This window comes from Kryptolebias marmoratus, linkage group LG24, assembly GCF_001649575.2.
Source record: "Kryptolebias marmoratus isolate JLee-2015 linkage group LG24, ASM164957v2, whole genome shotgun sequence".
Lineage (NCBI taxonomy): Eukaryota > Metazoa > Chordata > Actinopteri > Cyprinodontiformes > Rivulidae > Kryptolebias > Kryptolebias marmoratus.
The window spans coordinates 750,479-767,078 of NC_051453.1; the positions used below are offsets into that span (position 1 = coordinate 750,479).

The 16,600-nt window shown below is 40.1% G+C and overlaps 1 protein-coding gene across 3 annotated transcripts in view; it reads right to left on the reverse strand.

Moving 5' to 3' along the window:
* Positions 1–1,005: 1,005 nt before the first annotated feature.
* nos1apa (nitric oxide synthase 1 (neuronal) adaptor protein a) overlaps positions 1,006–16,600 on the reverse strand; it is a 135,959-nt gene continuing 120,364 nt past the window's right edge. For all 3 annotated transcript variants that reach the window (XM_037974117.1, XM_037974116.1, XM_037974118.1), the window contains 3 exons: positions 6,209–6,405; positions 5,989–6,113; positions 1,006–4,422 (listed from right to left, as the gene is read on the reverse strand). In XM_037974117.1, the coding sequence (XP_037830045.1) occupies positions 3,879–4,422; positions 5,989–6,113; positions 6,209–6,405 (866 nt within the window). In that variant the 3' untranslated portion in view covers positions 1,006–3,878. The remainder of the gene's footprint in view (positions 4,423–5,988; positions 6,114–6,208; positions 6,406–16,600) is intronic.

Genomic DNA, 16,600 nt, shown 5'->3' on the forward strand with positions numbered 1-16,600 from the left:
TGCAAAGCAGAATAAAAGGCCTTCCTGTAACTTCAGCTTGTTAAAAGAATAACATTAGAGTTTCCAAAAGGCTTGAACACATCGCAGGGCCTCACACTGAATTCCAAGAACTTCACAAAACAAATGGTCCCGTCTCCAACCCTCCTCAGATTAGTTTCTGCAAGTCTGAGAAATGTGAAACAACGACCTGTGGGACCAACTTAAGACAAAACAAAGAGGAGAAACTGGGATCAAATTGAGACATAATTAAGACACTTTGTGGCTATATTGTGAAGTGTAAAAGAAAGCTCAGTAAAAGGTTGTTTTTGTAATCATTTAAAGGTGACTGCAGCAGCTCCGTCCTTTCATCACCTCAGCTGGAACAAAGTGCAGTTTGTCGGTGAGAGGACGGTTTCAGTAAAAGTCTCAAACAGGGCCGAGCCACGTGGTCCACAGGACCCGAGGTACGATGTCAAAACGATAAAATACTTCTACAGAATAAAACTTCTGCCTGATTCTCCTGAGATTACAGAGATTCAGTGATGACAACCCGTCATCCTGCAGCAGTCGGATGAAGTTAAAGCAACAAACAAGACGACTCCTGTTTAAAGAATCAGCTGAAAACAATCCAGCTGTTAAACACTTGGCATTCATTCAGTATGGAGGCCTCCAATCAATATGTGCTTCAGGTTTGAATTATTAAACAATGACAGACCCGGGAGCTGCTGCTGATTGGCTGTTTACAGCCCTGATGTGGGCCTCTGGTAAACCCTCCTCCCGCAGCCTCCTCTTCCTCCTCCTCCTCCTCGTCTCAGAGCAACAATCGAGCCAAAATGAAGCAGCATTTGCATGAACTGGGACAAACGGATGAATTAAACATCAGAAAAGTCAAACAAACGGAGGATTCGTCTCTGCTGAGTGACGAGGAAACAGGAAGTGAGTTACCAGCACAAAACTTATAGAGAAGATATTAAAAACATTCACTTTCAGAAGACTTCAGGTCAAAAAGGACAAAAAACATGGAGGTCAGGATTAAATCTAAATTTATAGGATTACAGGAACTGATTTCTTTCTCAATAAAAACAAAAAGCTAAAAGCATCGATTCACTTTGATTTTCTTACATAAAAATGAGTTTTGCATTAGTTGAACAATAATAAAGAAATAAAGTTTCAGGTTAGGTTTTGGCTTCCAGCAGTTCCTTCATTCATCCTTCCAGCTGAAACGGCTTTGGCCAGCTTTACAGAAACAAGATTAAAATAAAGCATTTATCTAATTCTGAAGCAGCTAATTAACAACTACACGCTACAAGTGAAGAATTCAAATAAATCATCCTTCATTTGTTACACCAACAAACTTTTTGCATTTTCTTCAGAAATGGTGAAAAAAAAAAAAATCCACAAAATTCCAAAAAAATCCAAAACGCTCCTTCATTAACAAACAAACCATCGTGTTGTCTTTAACCAACAAACATTTCTAACACCTGGATTGTTCACTTCAGCAGAAATTATAAGGAAATCATCTCAGATTGAGACAAAAAACAAGTTCTAAGAGCACTGTGAGGGCACAGAAATAAAATAAATCATTTTGGTTATTTTACATGAAGAATCAAATATGACAGAAATCAGGACAGTTTCCCCCCTAGTCTAGATTAAATACAGACTGTTACATTTGGTCAAAGATCACTGCTAAAAAGTGAAATTAAAGTATTAAATTTTCTGATCTAAAGCCAGAATCTGACTGAGCTGCAGCAAACTGAACGATGTTTGTAGGTCTTCTCAGCCTCCTCGGTGCATCTGTGTCTGCATTGTTTGCTTCTGCAAAACAACATCTGCATGGAAGCGTTTGTGGAAAAAAAACAAAGCCTTTCCTGTAATTTGTCAGCAGAGCTTCACGTCAGGAAGGGCGAGCGCTCCGTGTGACACCTGGGAAAAATGATAATAATGGAATCTGACTGAACAATAACAGGTCTGAAGGCCCTAAATGTGCAGAGGAGCAGCCTACATTAGGACTGCAGATCAGACGTGCTTCCACTCATAAAGGATTCATTTTAAAGCATCTTTTTAAATAAAATCCAATTTCTTTTTTCTGACTAATGTTCCAGAAAACAAACAGAACAGAACCAGAGGCCTCAGCTGTGGATGCTGATTGGTCAGAAGTCAGCTCTCCATGCCTCCCATTCTCAGCTGCTTCTGCTTCTGTCTGGAAACTTTATAATTCTGAAATTCTTTGTTGGAAACTATCCACACAAAAGAGACTTTCTTCAAGTAAGAGAAAGAAAAATAAATCCAGACGCTCACATCTAAAGAAGTGATGTTTCAGGCTGGTGTGAGGAAAATAAGCAGCTTTTTTGATGAATTGCCCTTGATTGTGCTGAGGTAACCATGACAACCGGATCCCAATCTTCTGACTTGAAATCGCCCACAGATTAGAATAAAGGTCTAATAACTTGTCTTTTAATGGCAGCTCACCAGCTCCAGAAATAAATAACTCCTGAAGTCTTAGAAATGCCTTAACTTTGGTTTTCACCGTTTCAAAGGTAAAATAAAGAAGAGAAGCCTCTCCTTTGTCTTATTGCTTCTTTTTACCCCTCAGACCAAAATAAAATAAAAAGTGACAGAAACAACCTGTCTGACTGAGCTGTTAATCTCCGTCTTTGGTTTCCACTTTAAGAATAAAACGCTCCGCTTTCATCTCTTTCTGTTGACAGCTCATTATTTCTCCTGTCTTCAGCTGGAAAATAAAATCCCAACCTTCCCTCGTTCCTAACGACACCTGATCCACGCGTCTCCGTGTCCCGACTCCGTGTCCCGACTCCGTGTCCCGACTCCGTCAGGAAGCCACTTCAGCTCAGCTCAGGAAGTTGTTAACAACTTATTTCTGATAAATCACCAGCCAGGATCCAGACGCTCAAACTGATTAGTTTTACTTCGACTGGAATTAAAGGCAAATCTTCTTTTGATTGGTTTTGTTTAGTTTTAGTTAAAATCCTCCATCAGTTATCAGTATTTAGGACCTGTCAGCACAGAGTCTGGAAACCAGGGTCGAAGTTTTCCTCCAGGATGCTGGGGAGCCAAACGGATCATCTTAGATCCTTTTTTCAGGCTTATAAATGTTATACTGCAGTAAAAGAACGCTACATTAGCTAATGTTCTAAGCTTTAGGATGACAGTTTGCTGTGGCTCTGTTTGGCTTCAGGACTTTCTTGTTTTATGGATGAAGTTGAAGCTTCCAGTCTCACTTTGTGACATTTCCACGGAGCGAAGTCATCGTGAACTTTCACCTCCACCTCTCACTTCCCTCTTCTTTTCCATTTCCCAAGCTGGAAAAAAATCAAACCGCTTCATTTAAATTTAATAAAGGTAAATAATATTGCTATTTAACATATATTAGTTGCAGCAGCTTCTGTATGTTTTTACCAACATGTAGCAAAATATTCCTTTAAATGAGTCAAAAATCTGGAGTTTTTGTTCATTATGATTAAAAAAAACTTTGTGCAACTCCTTAAAGTGAATTTTAAATCTTTAACTCATTTAAAGTTAATTTTATTACAATAACTACATTCATCTTTACATCATCTGGTTGTCTAAAGCAGAAGCAAAAAGCAAAAGAATGCAGTGAAGAAGTAAGATTTCTTTTACATTTTGATTTTTTTGTTAAAACTTAACTACCCTAAAATAAAACTTCTTATTTCCTTTTTCCCTGGTTGCTGTTTATCCATCATTTAAAGCCAGTCTTGTAAAAAAAGGAGATTTTAAGCTTAACGACCTTTAAAATCGTTCAGGAAGCAGCAGATCTGATCCCCTGCACTGCTTCCTGAACAAACTCATTCCCTTTTCCAGCACTGAATATTTGATCTGAACAACTTTGTTTCATCTGCAGGAGTCAAAAAATCTGTTTGTTATTCGAAGGACAGCAAGTCCGGGTGAGGTTCTGCATCTTCAGCGCTCACTGCAGAGTCCTTACTGCAGGGGGCGCCATTCCCTAGCAGGACCTCCTCCCCCAGGCTGATGCGGCAGTGAGTTTTCCCGGAGCGGGGGGTGGAGGCCAGCCGGGAGTCCGGTGAGGACGCTCTCTGCCAGACGTCGCAGGGTTTGGATTTGGACTCCTTATTGATGAGGTCTGGAACGGAAAGCTGAAGCTGGTGCTGATACTCCTCCCCCTCCTCCCCTCCGTCCAGCTCACAGTTGGTTCCCTCGCTCTCTGAATCAGCGGGAACTTTGTTCTCGTCTCCTTCGTGTCCTTGCTGCTGCTCCTCATTGCCCTTCATCTCCTCTGTAGGCGTGGCTTCAGGTGAAGGGATGAAGGGCGTGTCCGGGGAGGAGACCACGGGGTCGGAGGAGATCATCATGTCCTGGGTTGTCTTCAGGGCTCGAGGGAGGCGCTTCTTCCCCGTCGGCGGCGGCGGGTCGAGCCGAGGGAACGAGTCGAAGGAGGAGATGTGACTGAAAGAGAGGATAATCAGGGCTGAGGATGAGGAAGTGCAAAGAGAAGCAAAGAAATACAAAAAGAGAAAGGTGCAGGCGATGACAGCATCACAGAAAAGGTCTTTGTCTGTTCGCAAAATATCTGATCTACAGCTGATTATCTTTAGGAGTCAATCCGACTCAACATGGTTACAAGGTTTGAGCAAAATGACTACAAGTCTGCCCCTCCTCATAAAGTAATCTAGGTATTTTATTTCATTTTTAATTTCTTTATTCTTTCAGACAGGAAAGGCCAAACATTTTGTCAGAAAAATTAAATTGTCATTCAATACGTCAGAATTGGCTGAAATCCACTTTTCTTTTTGAATAGCAGCTTCCTGTCAGTGATTATTAAACTGTTTCACATTTTTTACTGAATTACAGCCATTTAAAGTGGAAACCAGCAGGATGACTCAGACTTCAAACCTGCTTCTGCTTGAATGATGAAGGAGTCGGCTCCTTTTTCTTCTGCTCAATCTGACGGCTCCTCGTTCTTACAGAACAAACAGAAACCGCCGCCATGGTGACTTCTTCTTCCCACTGCAGGAACTTTTACTGACAGCAGTTCGACGGCTGCAGACGTTTGTGGTTCAGCAGAATCTTAGGAGGCATTCAGCGTCATGTTTCGGTACCAGAAGGACTATGAAGCTTGATCGTAATAAAAAAAAAACAGTTGACTTTCTCCTTGTTTTTAAAGCAGATAAGTAACTTTAAAATGCACTCTTTAGGTCATAACCTATATGGAATAATTAGTTTCACTCTAGGGAGCACCAGCAGAGCGCAGGCCTGCAGAGCTGTAGGTGATTTTAGAAGAAAAGCACGCAGAATCTACGTGGAACTGTGTATTCCAGCAACACGTTATGGGAGGAAGAATCCAGCTGATGAAGGCCATCCAAGCCTCAGGTAAGGACACATCCACCAAGATAATGAGCTGCCAGCCCTCACAGCCACACAGAGGCTTTTGCTCTTTGTCCCAGGAATAACTGCTTATTCTCCAAATGACGAACGAAGACGGAGGAAGGATTTATGTTCCATGACTGAGTTTTCTGGCAGCACATGGCTCCACGGTGAGCATCTCTAACCGTCCTCTGGAGCCTTTTCTTCTTTTTCCAACATGGAAATGAACTTTACTGTCATGAACTATGACCTCTACACAGTTTAAAAGTATAAATATATACGATGATATTTAGGATAATCATCTCAACATACGAGTGTTTGAGTCACTAATAAACATAAAAACACAAAGTAGAAATCAGTTTCATTCAGTTCCAGGCACATCACACAGGCCTTCAAGGTACAATTATTCATTTACAGGACAGGAATCCTGCATTATTCATTATATCTGAGCCACAGATTAAACCAAGGTGATGGACACTTCCTCCTCCCAGTGCGTTCAGGTGATGTGTTTTATCCTAAAATCACTGAGATACAGCTGGACTGTGATCTTTGATCCAAGAGATAAATCTCACAGGATAAAAGATTACGATTAAATGTTTCAAAATCTTCAAAAACTAAAGAATTAAACATCTGTGTGTGTTTGCAGACCTGCTGGTGGGATTCTGGTTGAGTTGGTCCATGCAGCTCCAAACAGCACCAACGTTCTTGTTGACCTCCGTGACTCCGATGTCTCCAAGGTGGCTGGGCTCTTTTCTTCTCAGCAAGTCGTTCATCTGACAGAAAAGGACAAATAAAAGTAAAAAAACAGATGGACAGAATAAAATGACTAAGTTATGCGGCTACGCCACATCAGCTTAGGTGCACTGACCTTTGCCCCCACCGCCTTGCCCAGGTTAATGGCATTTTTCAGCCTCTGCTGTCCTCCAGAGGACGGAGTGTCGGTGAAGGCAGAGCCCGTGTTGGAGTAAGCCGAAGCTGGGGGCCGTCGGGCTGAGGGCTGACCGAGCCTGGAGGTCTGAGGACTCTGCTGCTGTGCAACAGAGTTCTCAAACAAACTCTGATCAACTGCACAGAGACAAAGGACAGAAAGAGGGCAAAAATAAGCTCAAAATCTGGATTTGAAACAGAAAAATCTGATTTTGAAAGGAAAAAAGCAAAGCTGCAGAGATGCAAAACATTACATAATAAAAATAAGTTCTTATTTGTTTCTTTTATTTATTTCTTAACCAACACATAAATTCTGTTTCTGCCAAATGAAATACTTTATGGTAGCAATACTTACTACTGCCTTGTACATCCCAGGTACCTTTCTGGTATTTATCAAGTACTTCCTTGGGAGGTACCGGGGTACGTACCTGGGATTTTCCTGGTATGTACCAGTAAAGAGTAAGTACCAGGCACATACCAGGTATTACCGTAGGGACGTACCCTGTATGTACCTGGTGCATACTTAGAACACACTCTGTACTTTCATGGTACATACTGGGTATGTTTTATTGCCATGCATTTAATGGATTCAGGATTCTGGCTTGGCTTCCATCTCTGCAGCTTTGCTCAAATCATCACAACATGATTCACTGGCTTTTCATGAGAAGGAACACAACATATGGGGTTCTGATGGTAGAGACTGGGTACAATGAGCAGTGAATGATAAATAAAACAACACATGCACAGAAACAGCAAATCCAATGAACGGGGTCAAAATGCAAGATCAAAACAAAACAAAAGAAGGAGCTCAGATTCAACCCATTTAAGAAGAAAGCTCTTACCTCGTGGAGAGAAATATGTCTCGGAAGGCATTTAATGAGACAAAGAAGCATCAGGTTTCACATCAGAATGTCTCTAAAGGTGCACAACTTAGTCTGCGTTGTGTCCTCTGCAGCAGGACACATTAAGCCGTGCACTGGGACAGCATGTGTGTCTCTGAAAACTACACCATCTTCAGCAACAAATGGAGCAAACATATTGCCATTTGAAGCTAAAGGCTAACCTTGACTTCTCTTTGCACACAGTAAGTATTCCACTTTCTGCTCCAATCAGGAAACCTACAGAGGTCCATTAGCCCGAGGCTCGAGGAAATATACTTGTTTAATACGAATCAATGTGATACAAAGAGCACTCACTTAAAGGAGAGCAAAGAGAAATATAAGTTACAACAATGTGCAGCCTTCAAAGTCAATCCAATTCTACAGAAGAGAAGTGCAAACTGAAATCACCATCCAAGTCCTAATAAATGTAATTTTATAAGAGCGAAGATGTTCACTTTGTGTGTCTGTGTGTGTTGATGATCCACACGAACACATTACAACCATAGATCCAACATCTAATGTAGAAAATCAACACAGATCAGGGATCAGTTTAACCAGAACAACAGACTCCAGGAAGATCCTCCTTTAAACGAACTATTCAAGAAGCTGCTGTGTAGTGTTTAGTTCTTTCAGTCTTGTAACCCTGAGGCTGCAGGTTTGAGCCCAGGTCCCATCAGGTAACACATCCGGCGTTAAACAATCACCAAATCTTTCACCTGAGTTTGCTCGCTGTGGCAACCCCTGAAGAAGGGAGCAACTCTGAGTATTAAATACTTCTAAGTGGCTACGTACTCGTAGTAATGTATTTCTGTCTTTGTGTCTCTGTTATTTCAGAGTATAATGTCCACAAAAGCTCATTATTGTGTTACTTTCATGAGAACGCAGCTGTTTTCTGCAGGCCTGTTGGACATGAAGGGTTGCTCAGGGTTTAACTGGAGTTAATGAATAAAAAGACAGAGTAGCAACAATAAAAACAAAGCAGTGAATCAGAGAAACTAATTATTCTTTGATTGCACTGCAACAATTAATAACATAAAGACTGAGCATTCTTTGAAGGAATGTGTATCACCCGCCACCTTTCATGCCCGAGTTTTAGACTGAAATAATTTTATGTTGAAAAATAATGATTGAGATGCTGCAATTATAGGCAAACAGTGTAAATAACATCATGCACATCTCATGCAATACCCTGTGTGATCTTGCATGATCAGAAAGATCTCTGAGCTTCTACAACACCACATTTTAGCTCAGTATCTGTAAAAGTTGGTCATTTTTTGTGTTTTCTAAGGTGTGTTAGCTGTGGCAACCATCTTGAATCAGGCTGATCATCTATCTTTATTGTCCAGAAAGTTAATTATTCAGAAGATTCTACTCCAGCTACACTGTTTGGTGTTTGTGTGCTGGAAGATCAAAATGAGACAGATGTGATGACAGATTAGTTTTTGTGTTACTGGGAATGAAACAAAAAAGAAATGAAAATAAAAAGAATGAAGCACCAAGGCCACCTGTAACAAACCCAGAATAATCAGTGTCTGAATCTCTGCAGCAGAGTCTGACCACCAGGCAGTGCAGATAAAATAACCACCTGAAGCTTTTCAGGATTTTAAAAAAGAAACTTCAAGTCAACAAGGTGTGTTTTTTCTGTCTTCTTCTCTGGAAACATAAATAAAACCAAACCCACAGCTTTATGACACTGCTTGTTTCCCGTCACATTGACAGATCTGGGATTAGTGACTTCTTGTTCACTGCAGTTCACTGGATTCGTCCCTCATCGTTCTGTTTGGATTTACTTTAACGAGATTTCATTTGTGCAAACAATTAATCTACAGCCTCTCAATTAGGAGAGTCATTTTGAGCAGCGGTGATAAAATGTTATTGCATGCTGCCAAGAAAGATGGGCGATCATGTAATTGACTGGGTCTTTCAGGAGAAACAAAACAGAAACAAACATAAAATGTCCATCTGACAGTTATCTTTTCAAATCAACCCGATAAGATGGCCGCCACAGTTAATTGACCTTAGCCAACCTAAAAATGGCTCTAACTGTTAATTTTCCAGATATTGAGCTTTAATTTGTGTGGCGATAGCTGAGTGTTTTTCTGCACATTAAACAAAGCTAATTGTGCTTGTGTATAAGGTAACTGTGCAAAGATAAGAGGACCTTATCTCTCATTAAAAAGTGGATATTGTATATTAAAGTCTTACTTGACAGTAAAACAAAATTCTTGGATAATAAATGCAAGCAGAGTGCACCGTCAGCAGCAGCAGACTTCCATGCATTTCTGTTCGAAGAGACATTTTACAGCAATATTCAACAAAACCAAAACAAAGAGGGTCAGAAATGACAAGAAATGTAAAACTACTTACAACTCCACAGAGCAGAGACGGAAGACAAACAAAAGAAAATTCAAAATGACAAACGAAGACAAAGGGACAAAGAGACACAAACACGGCCATGATCTGTGGAGCTCTGCGTCTGCAGCTGAAGCCTTTTTATTCTCAGGAGTTTGGTTTAGACAGCCAGTATTCGCAGAGCATGAATTCCTGCACAGCTACCTCCGAGCTGCTGCCTTTTAAAGCTGGTTTTTCTGGATTCCCACATGCATGCAGGCGTGTTCAGATCGGATGGATCTGGCCTTAATGGGCTGCGCGTCTCAAACTGCTGACTGCGCTGCTGAGAGCCGCAACAACAAGAACTAATTTCCTCATGTTTCAACACATCTGCTCCTTTTAGCTCAACAAGGAACACAACAGCACCACACTGATGGAAACCAGGGGTTAGGATAAATTCTTTTCCATTGATTAAAAGTAAAAGATTAAATCTAAGTAAATATTTGACCCAGAGACTTGCAGCTTTCCATTAAGTTTCGTTTATTACAGATTATTGGACTGTGTGTTTGTTTTCTTTAAATTATTAAGATGCCTGGCAGTTTTTGTCATAACTGCAGACTTTTTCTTTACTTCTTCATAAGCTGGTGTTGATTTTTCAGGCAACAGCCAGTTTATAACTGGAGACAGAGATGCAAGCAGAGGAGGAAGGGCCACAGCAGTTTGGATCCTTGTAATTTGTCGTCACATTTGTTTCTGACATGAAATTAGTCAGAGCAAGGAGAGAACCAGAGCAGAAAAATGAGACAAAATAAATCCTAAACAAAAGCAGAGGGCAGCCAGGCTGAATTCAGAGTTGGGATAATGCAATCATCTGCAACACTGCAGAGGAAAACTCATTTTAATCCTTCAGAGTGTTTCAACAAGCGACTCCACAAGAAAAAACAGAGAAACTCAGAAAACCCTGAGCAGGAAGTCAGAGGCTCTGAGGGGTACGTTAAATATAAATATAACTGCAACAGTTGGTCAAATTAGGTAAGTTTGTTTCAACACAAAGTAACAGCTGGATATTTAAACTTTATGTCTAAAGTTAAAATTACAACCCCAATTCTAAAATGTAAATTAAAACAGAATGCAATGACTGGCAAATCTCAAATCCATATTTTATTCATAAAGGAATATAGTAAATATAACAAATGTTTAAACTAAGAAATTGTACCTTTTTAGGGGGAATAAAAAAAAAAAAGAAATTTTGAATTTTATGACAGCAACATGTTTCAAAAAAGTTGTTCCAGGGGCAACAGAACGCTGTGAATAAAAGTGGTACAAATAAGAGCTGGAGGAACTTTTTTACAACTATTAGGTTAATAATTATCAGGTCAGTAAGAGGACCATCATCTACAGCTCATAATGTCAGCAAAATGTTTCTAGAATCTGTAGGAACTTCTGAGGTCAAAGGTCAAGGCTGGTTCTGGTTCTGTTCTGCTCAGGAACTCTGTCTGTAAACACAGTTCACCGTGCTGCTTAAAGCTCTATCAGGCAGAGAAGAAGCCAGATGTGAACAGATGTGTCTCCTCTGGACCAAAGAGGAGAACTGTTCTGAGGTCAGCCTGCCTCTCTGATGGTATGGGGGTGCATTAGTGCAGGTTTTAGAACAACATCTGCTCTTATCCAGATGTTCTTTTTCAGGGAAGTCTTACATATTTCAGCAGAACAATATTAAACTGCAGTCTTTACAACAGCTGAACCGGCCTGCCTGCAGTCCATAAACAGAAATAAAATATTGCAAATCATTGCATTTTTCTTTACATTTTACACAACATCCCAATTTTTTATACAATTAGGGTCGTATAAAAAACAACAACGCAGCTAAAAGATTAATAAACATCAAAGCTGCAAGCTTCAGACTTTGTTTTTTTAACTCAATTTTGTTGAAAGATGCATTTACTGCACCTAATTAATTCTAACCTATGAAAAGCTTTTAATTCAAATCTCTACATAAGACCTCTCCACAGCATCAGATTCACTTATTTTCTTTACACAGCTGTAAATCTAGTCAAAATCTTTAAAAATCATTGGTTTAGGAGTACTCTAATTATCATGATGAATAAATTTCTGTGCGGGAGCATTCCTGAAAAAAGAATATCCAAAAGAAGTGAAAGTAATCAGACAGTTTTGTGGGGAATAGATGAGCTAAATCTGCATCCCACTGAGATGAATATGTGAGAAATGAGTGCAGTGCTGAGAGGATAAGTGACTTGAAACACGCTCACTTAAACACAAACACAGTAATCTTCAGGCCAGACAGGGTCATTATCACTGCTGTATTCAATTACAGCTCTCTGCTGGGCTTCATTAAGATGCAAGTGTGTGAGCAAGGAAATTATTAGTGCAAGTCAAGTCAATCATGCTGTATGTGAGGGCTGAAACACCTTCTTCTTCCTGAAGGCACAAACACAAAGAGGGTCAGCTCATCAATATTTAACTTGGTTTCATTAGAACATGAATGATTAAAGAGGGGCTCTAATGAGACGTTTCTGACTGACCTGACTGAACTCTGACACACAGCTGGTCTTTCTGTGGTCACTTTCTTTAACTTTCTCTTTGAAAATGCAAGAAATGTTCATTTTTATCTGACGATCAAACACAAAAGTTGTTCAACAAAAGAAAGTTGCAGTAAAATAAGTTGTTCATGCAAACTGGACAGGTTGGATCATTCTGAGCCGTCAGAAGCACATCGTACCTGATAAACACTGAAGCAGATACCGATTCACAGAAGGATTAGTAGAAGGTGAAAATTATCCATGAGCATCAAGAACAGAAAAAAACAGCTAAAATTAAACTAGATTAAACCTTGCATGTCAAAAATTTAAAGGAAGCTGTTGCATGACCTATTAGTGCTTACAGCACGTGTTGGGGATGACTCTAAACTACTAAAACACCAGATTTTAGCTCAATATCTGTAAAAATGACTGAGTTGTAGTTCTTTTTGTGTTTAGCTGCAGTGGCCATCTTGAATCCAATTGACTGAACTCCTCAGACATCTCTCGCCTGTCTCTGCTCCACGTTCAGTGTGGAGCACTCAGCTAGTGTTTACTTTAAATAGGCTGAATGGCTGATGAAAAGCTTGAAGGCACCTGAGATACTAATTAAGATCAAACACTTCATTAATAACATGATTAGAATGCAAAGATTAAATCTGTCCGTACTATTTAAGCAAAGTTTGGTGACATAAAGTATAAATAGATAAACATTAGAAAACTGCTATAACTGAATCAGTTTTCAGAAGAATTGAAGCATTGCCTCAATGATCTGAAAGGGTACCAACACATTTATTAGCATCTGTAAGTATTTGAACGTAGCCTGATCTCAGCACACTTGGAAATCCTTCTTCAGCCTTAATGATGCTGCTAGGCTTTTAGTCCTCACAAAAAAAGAGTTTTCTCTGCTATTTGCCCCTTTTCAGAGACGCTCTCACCATACTTTATGCACCCACGCTGGCGCACGTCTCTTGGACCACATCAGCATGCAGCTAGGCGCTATAAGTTGTTTTCCATGACTTTGATGATGGTCCTAGTCTAGTCCTGGTTCAGAATCTGGACAACCAGGCCGGTACGTGTGGGCCCCGTGTCACGGATATGCTGCTACCTCTGTTCCCACGCTCTTCCCCAGACCTTGATATGCTACCAGCATGACAATGAATCCCCACGGACTGACTACAGATGCTTCATTACTGGGTTTATAATATATCCCTGAAGACCTCCCCTGTTCAGGCTGATCTTCACGTTGTAACGGTGACCGTCATCCAGCATGTAGGGGGTCTTACAGAGATGTTAAACCTTGAGATTTAACAGGTGTGGAGGCAATTATATGATGTTAATGTGTTTAGAAAGGGCAGCATCAACTTGGTATAAATGCCTTTAATTCCTTGGATCACCTGGAACACTGGCTGCAAGCCCTGCTTTATCCACATTAAGTGGTAATTAATGAAGAACAAAACTGATTTTTGTGAAAATATATTTGGCTGCAGTATTAACCCTGTTTGCTTTGACTAAATGTTGTGATTCAATTTGTTCTCGTCTTGAGATGTTTCATTCATCCCCACAGAAAGCCCAGGGCTGTTTCCCATCTTACATCTATTTATATAAAAAGGACAAAAAGCAGCAGATGAATGCAGAGAGTAAATGAAAGCCTGGAATAACTGCCACCTTTCTTCCTCCCTGCTACACTCGTCCTTCTGTCTCTGCGGGGAGCTGTTCAGTCAGACGGACGGCGATGAATTATTGATTCGATGACTTTGATATGTGGCAGAGCGAAGGCACCCAAACACGTCTGGTCCCAACCTGGAGTCCTGTAAGACATTCTCCTCAAACCCTCACATTATTTTACTCTGACTTCTCTTTATTTCACTCCTGGCCTCCCCAGTACATTAAATCTGCAGTTACCTCAGAGTTTCACTTTGTTTTACTTCTGCTGTCAAATGGGTATTATTTGGCAGTCATTTCTGAAAAATGTTAATTCCTTAGGTAGTTTTGCTTTTTGTCTTCACGAGGAACAGATAAAACTCTTACATTATAGGATACTAAGTACAGAGAGCAGGTTTTTCCTTGTAATTAGAGCGCAGCGTGTGTTGTGGCTGCTTTGCACAGTGGGTTGTTCAGACAACAGGGTGAAGTTCTTGCAGAACATTAACTGTTTTTATGAGGTTTCCCCCCGTGGTCTTTTAAAACTTTGTGCAAAATAATAAATCTCAAAGCAATTTATATTTCACTACAGGAAAGGAAATTACACCGACACGTCAGAAATGTCTTGATTTAAGGCTGGTATGTCAGGCAAGCAAGTCAAAGATTAACCAGTTTTCAAAGGAACAAGATTACAATTTGAATACCTATTTATACTTTAACCAAACTTAGATTGGAAGTTCTGTCTTTTACAGCTTGAAAACGTCCGACCTGTCTGAGGAGCTCAGAAAGAAGATTACAGATGTTAAAGGTGAAGGCTACAAGCATCTCCAAGCAGCTTCATGTTTCTCTGACCACAGCTGCTAATATTATTAGGACGTATAAGGCACATGGGACTGACAACCTCCCAGCACATGGATGCAAGAGGAACTGTGAGCCCAGGTTAATTAGACAAGTATGAATGGTAGAAAAAGAGCCAAGAAAACCATCTAAAACCATCCAGGCTGAACTCTAAGGTCAAGGTTTCTGATCACACCATCCATCAAATTTCAAATCATAATGGCCTCCATGGAAGAAGAACCAGGAGGCTCCACTGCTGGCAGAAAAACACAAAGTGCATGTCGACAGGCCCCAAAGTTTCCGGTACTGAGGAGACAAAACTGCAGCTCTTTGGCTCCAGTCACATCAGTTGTGTTTTCGGGGATATTGTGGAAGAAAACCAACAAATTTATCTGCGTTTGAAGGTCATGAAAAGAGTAATGAGGTCATCATTTTGTGTGAAGGGGGCGTAAAGGCCAGTAAAGTTCTTCCACTTTAAATTAGAAACTGTACAAACTGCTGCTACAAGCAGGAAGATTTCCATTAGAAACATTATTAAATGGCCTTCTGTTAGAGTTTAAGATCAATTTTTCTGGTGTGTTGCACTATATTTGTCAATGATTTTTTTTAGTAGTACAGCTAAAAACTCTTCAACTAGAAGCTAAAAACAAAGATATTTTTCTCTTTAGCTCTCATCTGCTTTGAGGATTAGCTGTCTCTTTAAAGCTAAAGCAGACTTTAGGTTTAGCACATGTGGTGCATTGGTCAACTTTCTTTCTTTCTTACACACACACACACACACACACACACACACACACACACACACACACACACAAAGGAAGAAGAAGAAATAAAGAAGAGCTGCAACAAGACTGATGGGATGAAAGCCAGATGTGCTGCCATTCAGGGTCGCTTTATTCTTTGCATCACTTTTACTCTTTGCCTTTAACATCTGGAGCTGCAGATGTTGCAGATTAAGCACTGTGCTAATCCGTCATTCAACATGGCCGCCAGTTCAGATTCATAAAAACATAAAAGCAAACCGCCACCACATGTAGACATGAATGCAAAGACGAAACCTCGTCGGAGCCTCCTCCGCCTCCAGCCATGTCGGAATATTTGCGACTGGTGAGAAAATGAAAACTCTCACTGAGGAGCAGCAGGCTGCAAATTTGGTCACAGATCATGAATGTATGATTGCAGGAGCAGACAAACATTTACAAAACCCTACATGGACTGAAAACATGAAAACACAGCTGCTCCTGTGCAAACTGATCTCTGCAGACAAGTTCAGTTTGTTGGTGGATTTCTGTTCAGCTCCAGTCATTAATACTGAGGTCAGAGGTGAACAGTTTTTATTCTCGCTGCTCTTCTGGGACAGACTGAAGCATTTCTTTCAGGGCTTTAATGGTGTCTTCAGTTTGTTTATGTGTGAAACAGTAAGTATCCACTCTGCTTCACATGAACAGAACTACTTCAGGCAGTTCCTGGAAAACATCCCTGACGTCTGTGTGTGGAAGTGCATCAGACACTCAAACACAAAGCCTGAACATAAACTAAGTATTTATAAAATAAACGTGTCAGTATGCAGAGCGCATAAAGTTTTAATGTAGCCAGCTCCTATATGCTCCACTCCTGCAGGATGTAAATTTGTTTTTATAACAAATGTATAATTTTTAGGCCAAAAGTGAAATTAAATCCACTCAATATGTGATCATCAATTCCTAATACATAGCCTAAAATGCATAATGTCGTTATAAATGAGAAAAACACTGATTTTTCTGTGACAACGAGGGGCGGAATTGGAAATGAAAAACTAAAATGAGTCAAACAAAAAACTAAAAGCTAAAATTACCAAAACCCAAGCTAAAAACTAAAGGCAGTAAAACCAGTTAAAAGCAAAACAACAGCTAAAAGCTGCAAATAAAAAAAAACAGTTAAAAATTAGCACAATAGCTTAAAGCTAAGTTTAGCATAATGATAGCTAAAAGCTACAATCAGCACCACGGTGAGTCCACTTCAGTTATTACCTCCTGTTAGTTTTATAGGAAGGATATTTCTCTTGTCACCATCTGATAAAGTTCAAGCTGGGAGCAGAAATAAAGAAAAACTCAGATGTTGCAG